Source organism: Anopheles cruzii, chromosome 2, assembly GCF_943734635.1.
Source record: "Anopheles cruzii chromosome 2, idAnoCruzAS_RS32_06, whole genome shotgun sequence".
Lineage (NCBI taxonomy): Eukaryota > Metazoa > Arthropoda > Insecta > Diptera > Culicidae > Anopheles > Anopheles cruzii.
This window is the reverse complement of record NC_069144.1, coordinates 18,210,904-18,231,587: the sequence shown is the minus strand read 5'-3', so window position 1 is coordinate 18,231,587 and position 20,684 is coordinate 18,210,904. Positions and strand designations below refer to the sequence as shown.

Sequence of the window (20,684 nt, the reverse complement as noted above, 5' to 3'; positions counted from 1 at the left end):
GGCGGCGGCGGTGGCTCCTTTTTGCGCGCTTCGTGAGCACCATTGTGTCGGGGCCGCTGATGGAAATTGTTCTGTCAGAGCCTGTAATCCGACAGAGATTGGTCGTGAAATGGGGCCGCCGCCGCTGCCACTTCCTCTCACGTGTGTCGCGCCCAGTGAGGGCTGACACGTCAACGACGAGACGGCGGTGGGGCTCAGGAAGAAACGCACGCTCAGAGCGATGAGATCACGATGATGCGATGATGCTGATGCTGATGATGATGATGATGTGTGGACTGGTTCGGCCACAGCTGTCCAAGGGTGGGTTGAAGGCAAAAATGAAGGTGGCAAAAAATCACAATGACCACAACACCGCCGTCTCTCACCTTCGGCGGGCACTGTGTTTATGTTGATGAAGCAAACACCAGTGACTCATGCCGTGGGTGAGCAATCATTGTTCCGTCATGGAACAAACACACACGGGACAGCAACTATTTTCCATCCTCTAATATGTGGTCCGATCGGAGAGCATAAATTAGAATGTTCGATTTTATCACAATATTTAAGGAACATGCGGCCAAACATGGCAATATAGCGAGTCCAATGTCATCCTTTTTGGCACCACCGATGAATCTTCCGTCTGTCTGCACTGAGTGACAAAAAAGTGTCGCAAAAACGATCGGCGATCGTTTTCTATTTGTGCGCAAATGTTTTTTTCTGTTTCTGTGCCGGAAGCATGAAATCGTATTTCAAACGCTTTCTATCATTTCAACAACGCCTTTGTCATGTAACCTTTGACTTCCCTTTGTGGCGTGTTGTTTGTTGTTTTGAGACTGCTTCCCCTTATGTGGAAACTGTTTTTTTAAGAAGTACCTCTTACGATGGTTGACTTTTTTTCTCATCGACTCAACACTGGTGTTCCTGGCAAGATAAGCCCATACACGAGGGACAAATTGTGCTTTTCTTGTTGAGGGTTTCAGTAAAAACTTCATCAAAACGGAAGCTTTTGACGGGAGTTTTTGAAACATTTTTAATCTCCTCTCATGTTAAAAAAAAATTGACGACAACTCTGCTAAGTGACTCGAATGACATTAGCTAAATGCCAAATCATTGTTAAAATTTGGCTCCATCATTTCGGATTGTACAATAGCGAAACGAAGTCGCATGATAGCTTTACCGAGAAATCCCTGAGGACCATGGACTGTAACTGTGAATCGGATAAGCTCGACAGCTTACGATGGCTACTAACTGGCTTTTTGGGTTGTGGACCTCTTTCGAAACATAAACAACGTCGTCGTGGCGCGATTCGTTAGGGTCGAATAAATTTATGTGTGTACCAGCAGCGATTGTGCTTTCTTGAATTCGAATTTAATCAACGCTTTCGTTCAGCGATCATTGTTAGTAGGAAGCGGATCTGAATCGGATTGTGTTTCATGCATCAAAAATAGAATGTGACTCCCTTTAGTGTCCACGGATCCCGGAGAGTGAAACAAGACAGACCCTTTTAAAGAAACCATATTTTTTCGCTGGTATCTTATCGCAGTGCGTTCCCCTTGCGACGAAAAGCCGATTGATTGACTAAGGGGAAACATATCACAATTTGCACAATTACCTAGGTGTTATCGCGGATATGAGTTTGTTTGGTGTGTGATTGGCGAGCTTTATCGTCAGCGTTTCACAATGGATTATGTTGAGTTGCTTGCTGGGCCTACGTCAAAGTATTAAACACACACAGTATGTTCGATAAACAACGATATTTTATTTTATTTTAATATCAGATCCAGTCATATCTATTAGTTAGTAAGGTAGTTTGAAAGGTACGTTCTTTCTCATTCAAACGCACCTTCATGCCAATCGGATGACAGATTAAACAGTTGTGCGCGTTTATGTATTACTAACAGCATGTAAAAAACTAAACATGGAACAAACTGCCAATAAAGCTTATGGTGATCAGTAGAGCAAGAGTTTTCGTGTGGTATAAGCGATTTTAGGAGAATCATGAGGACTTAGAATACCATGAAAGGCCTGGGCGACCGACCACAAGACCGAAGTCATTCAGAATTGCTGTGGATGAAAATTTCACATAATTTTTTATCCAATTTGCATGCTACTACCTAATACACGGCTCTGCATCGTATATATTTTTTAAATAAAATTTCGTTGTTTATCGAACCTGCCAAAGGTCGTTAGTAGTGCGGCGTCAAAAGTGTACCACAGAAAAACCGAGCAAATAGCCTAGTGAAGAGGGCACGCACCATTTGTTATTGAACTATTTCCTAGAATGGGTCGTTTCCGTTTGGTTAAACACAGTTACACGCAAAGCATCAGCGCAGCATTTTCACCTAAAGCATCCGATCAAGCGCATTCAACCGAAAAAAGGCAACAAACAGGGGCGCAATTTAAGGCACACCATGAACATTCTAAATTAAAAGCAAAATCACTAGCCCGTCGTAGTAGTAGTAAAGGTGTCGGTGCAATTGCAGCTTTCTACCCATTGGTGCCAGGAGAAGGACATTTTCCGAGAGCAAGGAACAGGAATGGAACCGAGGGGACATGCGTGGGAATGAACACAACCCAAAAAACTCTGCAAAAGAGCGTACCTTTCAGGCGGTCCGTCGTTGGGGTGATTGTTATCCATGAAGCGCAAATAAGGACACGACCGAGGCCGAGGAGCTCACACGCCTCGCACGTGCCCCCGCCCTCCTCCTCTGCGTCTTGTTACTGGGGTCGTACGGGTCACGTTGTGCCGCTACGTGCGCCACGTAGCCGATGTTTTGTCCGCGAGCAGCCGGGATTTGCGCAACCGGGCGACGCCGATCGCTATTGATGGCTTCCAGCCCGGCGCCGACTCATTCGGGGTCCCCGGGGGGTTAACTTCCGGTCCACCTTCGGCGGCGCCGCGATCGGCGCGGGTTGCCAATCGCGCTCGGATGGATGTGTCGCGATATGCTGGAGAGAATGGAGGTCACGGAAGACCCAACTGTCGAAGCTCCTCCACCAACACCAACACACACACAGCGCACCGAGTTTCACCGAGCTAAGAAGGATCCTGTTTCGTTTGCGAACGACTGAACCGGACAGAGCCGGCTCTTGGGGTCGGCGCGGATGCTGGCGCGTTGCTGGGTTTTTCCTCTCCACGCACACATTCACTTCGCACTATTGTTACGTACAAATCACACACACATTTCCGGGTATCCGGGGCTGCTGCTGGCTACTAGCTGCTGCTGCTACTGGACCCAAGGCGGAAGAGGTAAAGGTGAAAATTAGGGAAACAAAAACACACAGCAAAACACAATGTAAACAAATCAATCTTTATGACAGCTGGCCTCAAACGGCCACGCGTTCGGAAGTGCTGCAGCTTGTTTTGTAAACGAATCACTCACTGTGTGTCACCGCTTTCTCACCGGTCACTTCGATTCACACGAACTCACAGCCAACTCACTCGATCACTTCCCGTCGCTTTTCCTTTTTCCCTCTACCACTTCCCGAGCTGTTTAATTATGTTGTTTGACTCTTCTGCCAGCTTTAATTTTCGAATTTTCACATTTAATTTTTCACACCCCACTCCTGCCAATCAGCAACACAATTTTCATCATTAACGGTATCACTTTCCATTCCATATTTCCCTCTCGGTCGAAAACAATACACACACCACACCGACCGCCGCCGTTCGTCGGTGGAAGATGATGATGGAATGTACCGCGCACAGCTTGATGATGATGATGGTGGTGGCATGCGTTGACGTTGTAGTCCTCCCCTTCTCCAGCCCCAGCCCGGTCGTCTCGGCGCGGCCGGTACGAGATCAATGGCTTTATTTACCAACCTCATTCACACCGCACCGCGCACCGGGCGACTCTTTCTCTTTATCGGCACGCGGTGCATAATATCACGTTGCCATCTTTCCCTCCTGTTTTCTCTCGCTCGCTCTCTCTTCAAAGCTTCGCCAGCATACTTTCACCTTTGCCGTTACCAGCAGCTTCCCACCAGCAGCGTTTGGCTGACCGGCCGCCCCACGCAGAAAGCAAAATCGCCAACATTTAAAATCCCCCTGTCGATGATCGCGCCAACAACTGCCCCCAGGTCGATGGAGACGCACACGATAAGACGAGTGAGCGGGACAGAGATGGATAATAATTTCCACAAATGGCCGACGACCCCGAAATGGGAGGAGAAGAAGAAGAAAATGATGCGTCGGGTGAGGCTGCCGGCATCTAATCTAATTTAATGTTTTTAACCCCATAATTTCCAAGGCTAAAGTGATGCACACAAGCAGCGCGCGAGCAACAGCCACCAATACCAATACCACCACCATCAACAGCAACAGCAGCAGATCAAGGCCTACACAGTGATGCGTGGTGTTTATTTGTGTTTCTTTTCCTTTGCTATGTTCCTCCGCTACTGTATGCTACCACCCTTTGGCCACCGCGAGGAGAGAGGCCGCGAACCGCAATGATAGTCTTATCAATTAGCCGCCCGGATCCACGCGGTAGGGCACCGGAGCGGAGCCGGGGGTGCCTCTTGGTGGTGTGCCCCTATTTCCTTTTCTATGTTGAGGGCTACACACAACACAACAGCGTGCGCTACAGCGAGTTTGCGAATCGGAGAGACGACCGACGGCCACAACGGACACGGATTTCTTTTCCACGTGCGGAGGGCGGCAACATTACCCCCTTCCACAAGGGAAGGGGCACATCTCGCAATGGCGAGGTGAAATCTGATAGCTTTATCGCATCGCCCGCCCCTCCGAGGCGTCGTGACCCGACCTGGATGGGGGAGGAAGGTCTCAGGGCGCTTTGGCGAACCCGACAGAAGTAGGCTTTTGCTGCAAATAGAAAATATCGATTAAAAAGCGAATCGTGTATATCTTATCTTTGGATCAAGGATGATCCTACATCCTGCGCCGCTTGCAACTCCAGCTAGGTGCTTCGATTCCATCACAATCCAGTCTAAGAATCGTTCGCTTACACAAGAACGGGGTTTGTGGTGACTTGTTTCCTGCTTCCGGTTCCGTGGGTACTAAATCTATCCAATTTGCATACCCCTCTCCAACACACACTGACGGATCACTGTCGCACACCATCAACCAAGTCACGTCTGTGTGTAGATGTGATGCGTTTCATGCTCACACAACGGGGCGAGACGTTTTCGCCTGGTCTAAGCAGCCCGCCCCTTGGTAGCGTTAGCTCTTAACAACCAACCATCGACGATCGTAGGTGGCGGCGATATGTGCGCACATTCCGTTTCCCAGCACAATGAGCTTTTATGGAATTAATTTTCTTCTCACCGACCGACCATGGGGCATGGCGCCCAGCTCCGATCGATTATAGGCCGCTAATTGTGTGAAAATGTTCTATTTTCTACGCTTCGGGGGGAAAACAGCAGCGGTCTGCTTTTTGCGCTCAAACTCATTATTCTAGTTCAAGGCGATCGAAGGAAGTGGCGGCGATCAGAAAAGGTTTAATTAATGATTTGATTCCACACCGGTGGAAGTCAGCGGCCAGCGATATGTTCCTTTGTATGCTAAACTCGCGATCGAATCGCGTTTCCTAGGGTGGCGAAACCTGCGGCTATTAGAGAGGCAAAGAGTGGAGTTCGCTTCCAAACATAACCGCCGCCCGGAGAACGGGCATCGCGTAAACCGGGATAAGTTTTTTTTACAATTAAAAGGAAAAAGGGCCCGTGATCGGCCCTCGGCCGTGGGTGTGTGTGTGGTCAACATGGATACCGCCCGCGCGCCTGTGTGTGTGTGCATGCGTTGGAGTTTGCGTTCCTCGTACGCGCTTCAGTCACACCGCTTCCTGTTTTCATTCAGCGAGAGGTGGATGTTGTCTAAAAATGTGATGAAGAGTAGAGTTTTACAAAAAGGTGGCAATGCGTCTCCCAAAAACCGCCATTCACAAACGTAGATCGCGGCGGAAGCAAATATGACTTCCTTCCGACGCCGACTTGCGTGTGATCTTTCGGAGCGGCACACAACTACACGCCCACGTCACGTTCCAAGTAAACGCGAGTTTCTCCGGCGGCGGAGGCGATCTGCAAACACGGTCCGCTGACAAAGGATGATGGGGCGATTGGTGTGCGACCGACCCGTGCGGTTGTGTTTGTGACGAATGGTGGCGACAATGACGAAGAGTGTTGGCGGTGGCGGCGGCGGTGAAACCCAACGTCAACGCATTCCCACACGTTGCCGCCACACACACACACACACGCAGCGGCCAAAGTTTTACGCACGGATTGCGACACTCACACCCTACCACAGGTGCCCGCTTAAGACGGGACACACACGCATGCACCCTGTTTTTGCCGTTCGCAGCAGGCGCAGACACATCTTTCGCCTGCTGCTGCAACCACAATCACTCACTGGCGCTCTATCTCACTCTGACCGCCTCTCAGCGATTGGCTTTCGCTCGCTCTCGCACACTATCTGTCCAGCAGCGCGCATTGGCATCGCATCCGATCCGGGCGAAGAGAAGTTTATGCTGATTGTTCGGCCATACTGCGGCCGGAGACATTTTGCGTGCCGCGAACACACAACAAACGGAACACATGGTCCACTACTGAGCAGGGTTGGACTCAACTATTGCTCACCCAGCGTCGTGACACGGACTACAATACAGCGGCGAAGTGCGTGAAACGGGGACTAGGATTCCAGAGCGGCTAGAGCTCGGCACAATTCGATTGGCAACAATGACGGCCATCGGCCATCGGCGTACACAACGAACTCGGCGACGGGAACGGTCTCCGGTGGCGAGAGAAGCCTCCCTTTTCGGCCATCTGTGTGTGTTTTGTGCTCCTCCACATCTGCTGCTAACTCTCTCTATCTCTCTCTCACACACACACACACATGCGCTGCGCCTACTACTTTTGCACACAACACACGACGAATTAAAGCTTCTCCAACGGAACCTTCCAAAGCCAATCGCATCATCATCATCATCATCAGCGGTTTACTCTCTGCCACTAAACCACCAAACCAACACTAGTGCACACGGGAGAACGGGACCGCACGCTGACTGGGTCTCTCTCTCTCTCTCTCGCCACGGGGTGCACAGAGCTGGAGAGCTGGCCAAAGGGCAAACCAGACACACCACCTCTCTGCCTCACGACACGGGACCTCTTCGGGACGACGTTCGCAATTGCACCCACCAGCATTGCATCCTTTCCTGCATCGATTTTTTCTTCCCACATGTCAAGCTCACCGCACAGTTGATAGGCGTTGCCACACCGGAATGCTGGTTTACATTTTTCACACGTATAGCGTAAGACACACACACACACACGCACCGAACCCAATGCGGGGGCCCACAACAGATGACGGAAGAAGCGCAGTGCCGTTGCGTACGCCAAGAGCCTTTGCGAGTAACAACGACGAAAGGGAAACAATAGAAACACTACAGCAGCACCACGCACATCACCAGCTCTGGCAGCTTCCGGGAACCACAAACCTCTGGAGAGAAAACGGGATCGCAGGGAATGACGACGACCATCGACACGCGCGCTTGCTGGTTACACAGTGACTCATACACTGACACACAGTGTCGGTTGGCCAATAATAATACACACGCACGCTGAAGCGACACGGGACACAATTCAAGATACCAGGGGACTCTGGAACAATAACAGCACAACAAAACACAAACACTCTCGGACGAAGGTCTTCAAAAACAACACACAAGAGGTGCGAGGATCCAATTGGAAGCGGTGAACTCGGATCAACACGGAATCGGAAATTGGTTCTTCGATTTGTCTGGTGGGAAATTATCTATCACATCTATGGAAATCAATCATACATTACGCAAATATTAGCAAAAATATGCAAATAGCAGCCCGAACGAAACACGAAACCGAAACACAACCGTTCACTTGATTTTTTTTCTTCAACTCTTTCTTTCTCTGTCTGTCTGTCTGGCTCTGCATTTTTCTGCGTTCCCGGGCTCTATCGAAAATTTAAAAAATAAGAAGAAAACTAAGAACTAGAAGAAATACAAACCTGACTTTTGAACTTGACCTTTCTTTACCGAAACTGACCAAGCGCCGAACAGGACAGCATGACGCTAGAGCGAGATGGTCGATGTTTTTTTTCTTGTTTTCTTGTTGTTCTCGTTCTTGTTCATTTCGAAATTCGAAATTCGAAGTCAAACAACTGTCACTTTATTCATTCATTGTTCCGTTGAACATCAGTAACAACTGTAATTTTTCGCGAAACAATTGAATAAAGCGAACCAAAAATAAAATGAGTGAAATAAGAAAATATGAATCTTGCAATTTTATTCATATTTATACATAAAATATGCATATTTTTATCCAAATCTTGCAATTTTTAACCAACCAAGTAGGGGTAATTAACCAAAATAACGCCAATTTACATGATCTCTCCATCCGGTGAGGAAAAATAATCTTTAAATTTATTTCTTATTTCTTTTACACTATGTGGCACTTGTCGTGGCACACTTTGAAGTTCGAGCATTTCATTTGCATCGTTTCGCCAAGAGCCAGGACAAACTGTGTTGTCTTGAATGCTGTCCATACTTCCAGCGGGACAGTAATGACTCCTCGATTCATTGTCTCTGAGCAAAAAATTATGCAGGACAATGCAGGCATTTACCACCTGTTTCGCTTTTGCCGGCTGTAATCCTATTGGGCTAGCGAAAACCCTAAACTTTGATGCCAAAATTCCGAAAACATTTTCAATCACGATTCGAGCTCTGCACAGCCGATTGTTGTATGTCATTTGTGATTGGTCTGTTGGATGTCCGGGATAGGGCTTCATCAAATGCTTCGATAAAGCAAATGCTTTATCGGCCACCAGGACGTACGGTGTTGGACTGGATTGTCCTGGTAAAGGGTCGTCTTCAGGCAGGCCGGCAGTATTTGCTTCGATGTTACGATGCATAGTCGTTTGTTTAAAAACATCGCCACCAGAAAATCGACCCTGGGCTCCCACGTTGGCATATATGATGTTGAAATTAGCGTCCGCTATAATCATCATAACTATGCTGAAGCATTTCTTATGATTGTAGTACTCGCTGCGACTAATAGTTGGTGCCACAATTTTTACATGCTTCCCATCCAATGCTCCCAAACAATGCGGGAAGTGCAATTTTCGCTCAAATTCCGCAGCAACAGCTTTCCATTCATGTTGAGATTTCGGTGTCTAGTTATAAGGAGAAAAAAAAGAATGTTAGTTGATATAAATGTATAATATTTTTTCAGAACATGGAAGCAACACACATGGGATTACAAACATTGACGGCATCAGAAAGAGGCAACGCCATCCCACCCACGGCACATAAAACACTTCGGCAAAATAATCGTTCCGACAAGGAATTTTTGGAAAGGCCTGAACGTGATCGAAGAGGGGTTAAAGACGGATAATAACCCCACATGGTCCGATATCCTGGGGTCGTACGTCTCCATGGAAAGCTGGAGAACGGCCAGAAACCGAAATGCGGCGGCTGCAATACGAGATTTTCCGTGTGATGGAGACGGCTGGCAGATACGAAGCCATCACCATCAGCCAGCAGCAGTCCTCCGTTATTTGAGTGAAAAAAAAACCCTCAAATAGACCAGTTTTGTGTATTTACTTCTTAACACTAACATAAAATGATAATGACACTGAACACACACATGAAGTAAAGGAAATTGGTACAAACCTTTATAAACTTGCAGCATTCCACTTGTATGGCCGCGCAAACCTCAGGTACAATCCGGGAAATTATTTGCTTCGAAATTTTAAACGTGGACTGTAAGCTGGTGTAGGAGTTTCCCGTCGCCAGAAAATGTAGTACAACAATCAGCCGCATGTTCGGAGGAATAGTTTGGCGGAATGGTGTTTCTTTTGCGGCAATTTTGGCTCCAACCATGCCAAGAAGCACTTCAAAGTCTGTTGCGGTCATTCGGATGAAATTCCCGAACCCTATTCCATCGTTCAGATACAGCTGGTCGATTAACCTTAATCCGTGTTGTGAAGCCTCTGCGAAGAGCTCTCGCGTCCAACAACGTCTTGATGCAACAGTCGAATGCTCAGCATGCAAATGCTCAGCGTACGCAACAAGCACAGCTGCACCAACTAAACACAGTTTTCGCGATTTAGATTTGAGTTTACGTTTTAAAAAAGCCATTTTATTATGCGAAGAAGCCTGTTCGCTGCAAAACTTGGCAACAGAATGAAATGGTGGACTGTCAAACCAAAACAAAAACAAACGAACTGTCATTTCACTCACTGAAGCTGCTAGAAACTGCTAGTGTGGACGCCAGTACAGCAAAAAAAGCTGGCCCAGTTTTCTCAAAGTGTGGAGTGTGTTTTAAAGAGTAATTCTTATTACTCTTTCGGCTTTGACAGAGAATTCTCGGAGGCTTTCGTTTGGTTGTGCGATAAGCAAAGTTTAATCATATGAATTCAGCTTAGAGAACGCATAATTTAGAACCGTGAAACAACAAGATTTAAACCTACCTTACGCTATGGAAAAGCTTATCGTGGGTAATAACGCCCCAAACATCGCCCTAGCTATTGACATTTATTGTTCATCTGCAGGGGCCCGAAACCGAGGAAAACTAACCTGGACTGTTCCAAGGTTCCGGGGTGTTTCGCTTTTAGAAAGTCCACAACCGTGCGGGGCATCATTTTTCCTCGCACGTTTTCTGAATCTTGCGGCCGATCCAGTCAAAACCTGGGTGCGAGGTATCGATGTCGGAATCGTCCGAACTGGTGTTTGAGTCGGAGTCGTCATCGTCGTCGTTCCCGTACGACCCCATCCCGGGCAGTATGCCAATCACGCGCATTGCCGTGTTCGTTGGTTTAGCTTTGGCCGGCACCACTACGCAGGCACCGCTGGACGAGTTGCTGCCCGCGGTAACCTTAGCGTCACTGGCCGCCATTTTCGCATCCGGTTCGGTGCCCTTTGGTTCGTCTTCCAGCTTCCGCTTGCGCACTACAACTCCGGCTAGAATTTGCTTTTGACTCATTCGCGCGCTGCTCACTGGGAGCTTCGCGGGCTTCGGTTTCGATACTTGCTGCTGTATTTGCTGCAATGGGAAGCATTGGTAACTGGTCAGCGGTCGTCGTTATTGGGGGTTGGTGCGCTGGCCTTGCTGGCTGGTACCTCGTCTAGTCGCTTCTCCTGCAGTGTGGCCACTTTCGCACGGAATTCGTTCATCTCCTTTCGCTCTTCCAGCTGGGCCTGCCGTTCGGCGTTTAGTCGATTTTTGTCCACCAAGTCCAGAAACTCTACCTCGTCATCGTCCAAACCTTTGATCATATTTTCTGCCAAATGTGCATTTGTTTCGATTAGGTCTGATACAAGTGTTGGTTAAATAAGGCCGGTTGTCTTACTCAACTTGTGTGCTTCCTCGAACTCGAGGTCTTTCTTCGACTTTTGCTCCTGCAGACGATCGTAGAGCGATCGGCCATCGTATTCCTGTTCCGGTGCCTCTGGCGATGGAAGGTAAAAGATCGATCGAAACTCAATCGGTAACGCGGCCATAATTCAGTTCAAGTCAGCGACAAACTTACCTATTGGTTGATCGGCCGTTCGCACTTTTTCCCACTCTTCCTGCCGGAGCCGACGCGCTTCGGCCAGCTCGCTTTCAGTGACGAATCCGCTGGCCATCGTCGTGCCAGGTTGCAAATAGGTTGATGGAGTAAAATAGTTATGAATCCCGGGCAAGACACAATGTTCAAGAAAACAACATGGGAGAGAAATGTTTGCGACACGAAAAAAGTGTCAGACGGTTCCGTTTGACAGCTGAAGCTACTGTTTGGTTTTGTTTATAGCACAAGCAATTTCGAGTGGTTGGCGCTCAGTAGGCATTGCACAAAAATAACAAAGACAGAAAATTACTTTGGATTATAACCTGAGCGGCAGCTTATCTGAAAAGTAATGCTACTTTTTTGTTATTCTTTTTCCCATTGAATTTCTCCTAAAATTAAAGACATAAAGCCCAACATCTTGCTCACACACTCACTAGGCACGCAGGTTTATAGCAGACGACAGATCTCTTTGTCTCGCTCCCTCGTCACATCATGTTTGGCAATCCACTGTTCCGTTGTTTTGCATTTCTGACCATCTGTCGTTTCGCACAGTCTCGCTATTGCTCCACCAAACAGTGAAACTTTCGTGGTGCTCAAGGAAGTGGAAAAAAGAAAACAGAATTATCCGCAGTGCATCTGCACCCCATCATTTGTGTGTGCGCGGGAGGGTCGATTGTCACGAGAGTATTCCAATAGAGACAATCCCTTCGGCACAATGATCCTACAAAATCACCTCGAACGTGGGGTTCGCGTTAAAGTGGGGCAACATTTTGGAACCGTGCGCTACGTGGGCGAGGTAGGCCGTCGCCACGGGCATTCGTGTTTGTGTTCGCAGTGTTTTATCATTACTCTCGTTATCCCCCGTAGGTTCCGAACACGGATGGCGAATGGATTGGCATCGAATGGGACGATCCTGTGCGGGGTAAACACTCGGGCACCGTGAACGGGGTGCAATACTTCCAAACAAGGTAGGCGACGATGAGTCACCTTGTCACACGCAATGCATTTGGCCACCCCGTCGGGCGATGATGCGTGACGCGCACCGTGTCTCGCATTCCATTCTCTTACCACTTTTGCGCTTCCTCTGTCACCCTCAGGTCACCCAACGCAGGCTCGTTGATCCGTGGCGAGAAGCTCACCAAATTCGAGACGCTCGAGCAAGCGATCACCAAGAAGTACACCGTGACGAAGGACACACTGCGCATCGATTCGGAGATGTTGCGCGAGGTGCAGAAGCAAATGCATGCGACTCTGTTTGAGATCGTCGGAATGGAGAAGGTTGGCGGGAAACAGAGTAACCTATCCGACCTGCTGGATGTCTCGGTGTGCTGCAGCCCTGTAAATGCGGCCGGCGATCTGAGTCGTTTCAGCAACCTGCAAATGTTGGACGTTTCGTCGACGCTGTTGTGGAACTGGAACGTGATCGGGAGCATCGTCGAGCAAATTCCTACGCTGCAGGAGCTGAACCTGTCGTAAGGCCCTAACGCTTCGTGACTGGTGAACATTACTTAACCTTCCCCATTTCCTTGGCCCCTGGCAGCAATAATCGCTTCGTCGATCCGTACGAGGAGCAGATCGCACTGCTAGCGGCAAAGTTTCACAACATTCGAAAAATCATTCTCAAAAACTGTGCGCTCGGGTCGTGGTCGGAGGTGGTACGTCTGGCCCGGCTCTGGCCCGCTATCGAGTACCTGTCGGTGGAGCAGAACGGCATCGCGGCGGTGGACGACGAGGCGCCCTACATTGTGGCCCTGAGTCGCGTGAAGCTTCTGGATCTGCAGAACAATTCCATCGCCGACGTTGAGTCGCTGCAAAATTTGGGCCGTTTGCCGGCCCTGGAGGAGCTGCAGCTGAACGGGAACGGCTTGAGGGAGGTGCGCTTCGCAGAGGATTGTCCCCACAACGAGAAGGTGGAACTGTTTCGCCACCTACGTACGCTGTACTTGCGGAACAATCCGCTCCAGGATCAGTCCAGTGCGTTCAACGAGCTCGACAAACTGGCCCGGCTCGAGCACGTGACGCTCGATCCGGATCCGAGCGTAAGCTACGAGGAAACGGTGTCACGCATCGTTGGCTCGATCGCCGGGCTGCGGAAGTTCAATCGCGCCACGATCAACGAGAAGCTGCGCCGCGACTCGGAGTGCGACATGTGGAAACTGTACGCGAACCGGTGGGCCGAGGTGCGCAACGATGCGCAACAGCTGAAGGCGTTCTTCAAAACCCATCGAATGTACCCGCGGGTGATGGAGCGTAAGTGGAAACCGCCCGAATCTCAAGCTTCGCTATTGCTATCATTTCGTTTTCTTCCTCGCAGGACTTGGCAGCCCGGAACAGGTTTTGCCGGACACGCGCAAAATAACGAACATGATCCACTTGCAGCTGCTGAACGAGCTGACGGGCGAAAAGCGCGAAAAGAAAGTCCCGAAGCGTATCATCTTGCACACACTCCAGAACCTGATCGTCAAACTGTTCGGCCTGCCCGATGGCACCATCGCCCTGCGTCTGTACCTGCTGGACCGCAAGCGTAGAGTACGCATGCCGCTCGAGAACCATGGCAAAAGTTTGGACTTTTACTCCGTCGAAGATAACGATACGATCGTGTTCGAATAGTGGCCGAACGCGCTCGGCGCACGAGAGATCCGGGAGATGCTTACACCACGGGAAACGAGCCGCCTCCTTCCTTGCCGGGGAGTGGATTGTCCTTACGCATCACCCTGCTGTTTTTCCTTGATCACGTTTCTAGCGTCACGCACGGCCCCAGGGGTCGGCCTGCCCGTTGGCTCTTACTAATAGTTTATGTAGCAGAAGACAAATTGTAAGCATTTTACACGATGGCCTTTTTGGTTTCTATTTAACCTTGAATAAACGCACGCCACGCACAGCCGGTGTGACGTAGCGGGTTTGTTTTTTTCATGAAATTGCAACCCATCTTGTTCGCTGTCGTTGTTTCGTTGTGGACCGAAAGAAATCAAAACTCAACACTACCAACGTCGTCGTGTCGTGTTTCAGTTTCGTTTATCATTGTGAAGTTTATTTTCAGCATTCTCCGCTCGATCACCCTTCGTCGGCTGCTTCATAATGCTCTCGTTTAATATTTTGTTTTGTTTTCTGCATATTATCGCATATACCTTGTTAACTAATAACAGTATTCCTTTTTTTCTTTTTGTTTTGCTGTGCTTTTCCGCGTTTACGCCCTTCGAGGTGCTTTTGTTTCGGTTGTCGGCTTGCTTCACTTGTTTTGTGGCCTGCTCTAGCGCTGTGATGCGGTTTCCTTTTTTCCTACTCGAGACTACTACACTTGTCACTGGACATGTGTGCTCCGGAGCCACCGTACTCAGGCGTCCTTTCTGCTTTTGCCAGGACTCGTGAGATTTTGCGTTTTCCTTCCGTTTTTCCTTCGGTTTTCGGGTTTCTCTTTCTCTTTTGCTTCGCTGACTTTTACTGTTCTAGTAAAAATGTAACACTGCCCTTGCGTTCGCTTTACGTTCGCTACTGCATGATTCGGTTCGATTTTGAATGAATGTTTGAAATGTACACAAAATACAAACTGCATTCATTAGGAATTACCATTTGCCATCGCTGCCGCACCGTGATGAGATAATGGCTGTACGAGTATACTAATCCCTCTAAAGTCTTAGTCTTCCGTTGTCTCTAGCTTAGCTCGTACTAAGACGGTTCCGTCTCTCTTTGTCTCTCTCTATCTCTCTGTCTAGCATCTTTTCGAAGGAGAAAACTTAACAAACAGTTCCGCGCCTCAGCCTCGATTGGCGGAGGCTCTGCTTTGGCGGTGTAGCAACGTATGTATTCATTATATATTTATATATTTTTTACAGGTTTATCTAAGCGCCAATATTTCCAGTTTTCCAGGTGCGTGTGGCAGTCGCTGCCGGCTAAGCCCAACGTTCCAACATTTATTAGGTCTGGTTTAAGCATTCCATCCGATCGCATTTCAGTTTTACTTTCGTTTCTGCGGTGATTGTGTATTTTTTATAAGGTTCCGTTTTCGCCAATGAAGTTCCCCGGTGGCCATTCCTGTCTTTTGCTCAATTTTCAACAGCAAGTGCAACTTAAAACGAGCTGTAATTAAGGCTGCCTTCCAACCGACGGACCCGCACGTACACATTTTGTAGATGGCACTCCACAGCCACGATCACACGATGATCGTGAGGTAAACGCGGAAGTACATTGTACAGGGGTCGAAGCACACGTGCCGACAACAGCGGCCATATTGGACCCGGTTGTTGTCGGAAACAGTTCACGTGTTACTCGCAGCCGAAGCTACTTTTGCAAAGTTAAACATCCTTTTTCTGAAGCCTGTTTCCCAGTATGATTGCAGTATCGATAGCCGCCTTACTATGAGCACATTAATTACATTTCCCGTGATGGCGATGTGGATGATGGCGGGTTGTGTTAAGTTTGTCTTTGCCCACTTCTTTCAAATTAAGCTACTTCCGTGCCGAGGTGGTTTTGAGTTGGTGGCGATGCGTTTGCGGTGCTACGAATCTACTTATGTTCCGATGTCGATAGGCAATGGCGATGGCGTTACGGCGAAGAACTACCTTGTTGTCTTTTCGTTTTTCTCTGCTCGTCTTCTCTACATGTTTTGCAGCAGCTTTGAGAAGGGTAGTGTTTTCGGTTAATATTTTCTGCTTTCACATAGAATTCATTCACTTAAGACACACACCACGCTCACGGCCACAGTGACATAGGGTTTATGTTTGAATATTTGATTTTTATGCCTGTTTTTCTTCTTTTTCTTTCTTTCTTTCTCTCTCTCTTTCTATTGAGTGCCTCATTTTTAAACAGCCAACGATGAAGAAGGGGTAATCTTTGTTACTGTGGTGTGTGTTGTTTCTCAAATTAGTGTACTACACCGTATTTTACTACAATAAATTGTTTGGAAATTAAGAGCGAGAGAGAGAGAAAGAAAAAGAAAGAGAGAAACGAAAAAGAGAAGGACTGCGAGTACTCTCGTTCGATTTTGTGATTTTAAATGTTCAACGTGCCCCGAGACCGGACACCGGATGAGACGAATGACTACAAATATATAGAGAGGGTGGTCTTAGGTTCATGTGGGAGTTGTTTTGAGTGGTGCTTGAGTATGTGCTTGGGTTTTTTCATCGGTGAACTTCAACTACTCCGTTGATCATCTGCATTCTCTAAACGGGGAATGTTGGCTTTTCGTTCCTTTCACGTTCTTCTTGCTTTCGTTTGGCTCCGTTATATCGTTTCGGTTTTAGGTTATCTTGTTGTCCTCTGTTCATGTTGGTTTGTGTTTGCATTTACAGTTTCGTGCTTCATGAAATGTGTGTCCCGTGTTCGACTGATTGCGTTTGCTGCTGTTTGCTGCATTCCGTTTACCTGATCTCGCTTACGTTAATGATTACACAGTTTACTGGATTAACCCTGGCTTTAACCCTTGTGGCCGCTGTCCGGATCTTCCATTTTTATGCTTTGGGAAAATTAATTCTTAATGCTGCTTTTTTAAAGTGTTACTTTGGGTTTATGTTTGTGGGTTTCTTTAATACAATTGTTTTTCATTTTCTTTACACATCTGTCTAATACTTCACTTCACTTGTTGCTGTGCCTGTGTGTATGTGTGTGTGTCTATACTTATGAAGCAGTTTGTTGTCTATTTCCTTAATAATATATGTATATAGGTATATATATTTTTTGCTCTGTCTTCTGTTGTCATAAGACTTTCATTGCAGTGGTTTCTCGCTCAGTACTATTTGAACGATTCCGCTTTTACAGACTAGCCTTACGCATGTAGAGTAATGATTCCGTTGTTTCTTTCTTTTTTTGTTTTGTTGCAGTTACGTGTTTCACTTTTGTGTTTTCCTTTTAGCCTCTGCCGTTTGCTTTCTCTCTGGCCCTATGCTCGTGCTCTTACTTTTGAGCGCGTTTAGAGATCAGATTTAGCGATATAGTGATCAGATCAGAGTTTCACGGCACCGAGCCGCACCAGCACGAACCGAAACAATGGCTACAACCAAGTAATTACGCTCCACTTTATCAAATAACAGTCGATTGGCGCGATATTTGAGAGCCACTTCACCGCGCACGTTCTATACCGCAATACGTCTAAGCTGGGCCGACACTCCGAGGTCCTTGCCAGCAACAGCAACTAATTCCGAACGTCGCCTCAAGGTTTGGCGCCCGAAGCGAAGGCGCGGGTGACCCTGCGTTTACCTAGTTTATAACACTGAGTTTAACATATCATTTTTCTCTTTTATCACGACTCAATTCTCGAAGCGAAGCTCTCGTTTTAATCTTGTGGTTTCTTTGCGTAGTTCTGCGAGCACAGATGTTTAAAAGCATACTGGAGTTGGCATTTCTTTCTTGTTTGTTTGTTTGGTTTCTTTTCTCTTTTCTTCGTTTGAGTAAAGTTCGTTCCCTTCCAACAATTTCCGCCTTCCCGTCAGGTGCGATCGAATGCTAATCGAAAACGAGCTAAATGTGTGTGTGTTTGTGTGTGATTTCTACGATTTTCGAAAGACCTCTTGCTCCTGGTCGGCCTTCTCTATTAGTAAATTTATCTCAAAAGCGTTTGCTCGCTGGCCGATTTGAATTCTGATTTTGTCTCCCCCAGCCTGCCTCGCACGCGTCCTGGTGCGCTCGCTACTACAACAACGCTGAACTTTGCGACGCACGTTTTCTTTTGTGTATTCACATAACTACAATACTTTTGACTACGAATTTGTTAAAGCAACCACATTCGGAGGCATCGTTCCCGTTCGCTGCTTGCGCGCGCACCTTCGAACACGCTGAATGATAATGTATGGTATGTCGTGTTTCGTTTGCTATTTAAAAACGAAAACGCGTTTTTCTACTAATCGTTGGCTTTGCTTTATTTCCCCAATTCACGAAACTCACTACTACGCGGGGCGAGCGAAGCTAAAGGAAAGGAGGCGAGAACTACTACGCACGCTACACTCTACTCAATAACACTCTCTCTCTCTCTCCCTCTCTCTCCACTGTCTCGCCCACAAAGTTGTCCTGCCGAATCACCTGTCACCTCGTACCTGGCGTGTCGCTTCGTGCTGTTTGGAACCAATTTGCCGAAAGCAGAAAACAATAAGGATCCTCCTAGTAACGGCCAAATACTGGGTGTACGCTTAAGTTTTGGACTCCGTTTGCGGGCCTGGGATGGCTTTCGAGGTGTGCTTATGTCCGGTGGTGTGTGTGTACATGAACCGTCTGTTGTTTCTCCGGCAGTGTGATGTAATGGATAACGCTCAGCCGATCCCACCAAGGTTGACCGTTGTGGTAAAATTAGTGCAATAGAACTTTCGGCAAAATTATTTTCACTGCAGAACAGATGATGGCGCCTCTAGCAGTCAAGTAACACTGTCGCACAATGTCACTTATTTGATAGCCGATAGGAGATTTACAACTAAACCTAGCGTCGTTTGATTGTGAAGGCTTAAACCGTAAGTGTACACCCGATAATTGCCGTCTGTTTTGTTTGATCGAGTCAATCCGGATTGGGTTCCAATTTCGAATTAAGGACTCTTTGAAGGCCTGCGTGCGCTTCCCTGGTTAAACCACTGTACGCGGGCTCCTGGAGCTTTCGGTTTGTTTCACCGTTGCAGACTGTTGTTAACTGATAGCCTTACTCAGATACTCGATTACTTAATTAGTACCGCTGCTGCCTGAAGCAGCACAGCTTTACTTTTACGAAGACGACGACGAATAAAGCGATAACGACGACACTAGAGCGATAACAGCTACCTCCTTCCGGCAGCTTCGTTCCGGAGTTCGAAAACCAGCAAGTGTTTGAGCGTTGAAGCGCCTTCGGCGGCGTTACCACCTTACTACAATACAGCATTAGAGGGTTGTTTCCGCCTATCCGCCCCCTCCCATTAATACACTTCGTGCCTGCACTGTGACCGTTCAGCATTAATGTTTTTTAGACTCATACCATTTCCCGTTTTACGTCGAAAGAACAACAATGAATTCTCTGTTCCTGGTACGTGTGGCTGTGTGTGTGTTTGTGTGTTTGAGAGTGTTTAATTTTGCGTGCTACCAAAGCAGGGTGTAGTGTGTGTTACGTGGTGTGATTTCGAGCTGTCGAAACTGAACCAAAAAGCAAGATCTCCTGCGATCTACGGCGATCTACCGCTGATTGTACACAGCACACGCAGCGCGAACTTCGCGCGCGTTCGGCTGCGTTGGCACAAGGATTCTGCCACGATCCTTCACGCGATCCTGGCGCAGTACTATTAGCTTGACGCCCAATGGACGTTACTTGCTTGGTCTACTTGTGCCATTAGAAAACCCGGTGTTGACAATTCGATAATCAATTCGACAATTCCGTCATTCATTTCGTCATCATCGAAGTGTTATCACCACGTTTTCCGAGGGCGAAAGTAGGCTGTGAAACAGTTTGTGGTCGGCATCGGTACTGCTACACGAAGTGCCGGTAAAAGCTGTGTGTCTTTGTATCGGTTTCGTGTGAGAGTTTGTTGTTAAAGTATTTTATTTTTTCGCCCCGTTCTGCAGGCGAAATGTAGGAACAACAGAGCCGCACAACAGGAGGTCGCTCTCGGAGGTCCTGTGTTTACCACTTGAAAGCCGACCGGGTTGGTGATCAGGATCCGGGATCGGGATCAACACATCCCGGTGTGTGACATCATAAAAAGATAGGGGCGGGGGGAATGAGCCGAGCCTTCGGTTCGGCTGCGACACCTGTGTCTGTGAGTCATTATCATTTAATCAACATTCATCATCATGTTCATCCCTGACGGCTAGAATATCTCTGAATTACCGCGAATAAAGAATACGCTGCTGTTTGATTTTTTCCTTTCCCGTTTGCTGATCAGTTACTCCTTCTTTGGTTCTCTTGACTGTACTTAGTAAGTGGGTCTGAAGTGTTGCGGACAGATTCAAAGGCTCAAAAAGGCCGGCGTGCGTGCGTGCGTGCGTGCGGATGAAATAGTGTGTTATGCAGAATGCGGAACTGAAGTGATGCAAACCCTTTCGAGTAGCATAATGGCGCCAAACGAAACCTAAAGTGCGGTGCCAGATCGACCCTCCCTCCTGCCGATCGTCTTGCAAAATGTGGTGCCTTTCCTTTTGAGTGGTTGCTTCGCTTACAGTTTAACGGCAGTGCGCTTTCTTCTCTCAAAAGTAAATGCTCAGCTCAACGCGTGCTGTGATTGTGTTTCTTGAA

General features: G+C 47.8%; 3 protein-coding genes across 3 annotated transcripts; 1 reads left to right on the top strand and 2 right to left on the bottom strand.

The window, feature by feature from the left end:
• Positions 1-212: 212 nt before the first annotated feature.
• LOC128278585 (uncharacterized) lies at positions 213-10,111 on the bottom strand. Its single transcript, XM_053017313.1, has 3 exons — positions 9,633-10,111; positions 8,405-9,133; positions 213-290 (listed from the first exon to the last, which is right to left on the bottom strand). The coding sequence occupies exons 1-3, from the start codon at positions 10,098-10,100 to the stop codon at positions 213-215; spliced, it is 1,275 nt and encodes a 424-aa protein (XP_052873273.1). The 5' UTR covers positions 10,101-10,111.
• Positions 10,112-10,391: 280 nt separating this feature from the next.
• On the bottom strand, positions 10,392-11,657 carry LOC128267521 (PSME3-interacting protein). Its single transcript, XM_053004371.1, has 4 exons — positions 11,492-11,657; positions 11,312-11,410; positions 11,082-11,242; positions 10,392-11,004 (listed from the first exon to the last, which is right to left on the bottom strand). Exons 1-4 carry the CDS (start codon positions 11,586-11,588, stop codon positions 10,600-10,602), a joined length of 762 nt encoding a protein of 253 aa, XP_052860331.1. The 5' UTR covers positions 11,589-11,657; the 3' UTR covers positions 10,392-10,599.
• Positions 11,658-12,112: 455 nt separating this feature from the next.
• LOC128278216 (tubulin-specific chaperone E) lies at positions 12,113-14,400 on the top strand. Its single transcript, XM_053016893.1, has 5 exons — positions 12,113-12,305; positions 12,377-12,477; positions 12,607-12,981; positions 13,050-13,759; positions 13,824-14,400. The coding sequence occupies exons 1-5, from the start codon at positions 12,225-12,227 to the stop codon at positions 14,117-14,119; spliced, it is 1,563 nt and encodes a 520-aa protein (XP_052872853.1). The 5' UTR covers positions 12,113-12,224; the 3' UTR covers positions 14,120-14,400.
• The last annotated feature ends 6,284 nt before the right edge of the window (positions 14,401-20,684 follow it).

What these genes read in the sequence shown, in the direction of transcription:
- LOC128267521 (XM_053004371.1), bottom strand. Translation starts at nt 11,588, where the DNA reads ATGGCCAGCGGATTCGTCACTGAAAGCGAGCTGGCCGAAGCGCGTCGG. An exon ending in CGAGGAAGCACACAAGTTGA is followed by an intron (nt 11,243 to 11,311) that starts GTAAGACAACCG and finishes CACATTTGGCAG; the next exon opens with AAAATATGATCAAAGGTTTG. An exon ending in AGGAGAAGCGACTAGACGAG is followed by an intron (nt 11,005 to 11,081) that starts GTACCAGCCAGC and finishes TTCCCATTGCAG; the next exon opens with CAAATACAGCAGCAAGTATC.
- LOC128278585 (XM_053017313.1), bottom strand. Translation starts at nt 10,100, where the DNA reads ATGGCTTTTTTAAAACGTAAACTCAAATCTAAATCGCGAAAACTGTGT. An exon ending in AATGCTGCAAGTTTATAAAG is followed by an intron (nt 9,134 to 9,632) that starts GTTTGTACCAAT and finishes CCTTATAACTAG; the next exon opens with ACACCGAAATCTCAACATGA. An exon ending in CACGACAAGTGCCACATAGT is followed by an intron (nt 291 to 8,404) that starts GTAAAAGAAATA and finishes ACCCTTGGACAG; the next exon opens with CTGTGGCCGAACCAGTCCAC.
- LOC128278216 (XM_053016893.1), top strand. Translation starts at nt 12,225, where the DNA reads ATGATCCTACAAAATCACCTCGAACGTGGGGTTCGCGTTAAAGTGGGG. An exon ending in GTGCAATACTTCCAAACAAG is followed by an intron (nt 12,478 to 12,606) that starts GTAGGCGACGAT and finishes TGTCACCCTCAG; the next exon opens with GTCACCCAACGCAGGCTCGT. An exon ending in GTACCCGCGGGTGATGGAGC is followed by an intron (nt 13,760 to 13,823) that starts GTAAGTGGAAAC and finishes TCTTCCTCGCAG; the next exon opens with GACTTGGCAGCCCGGAACAG.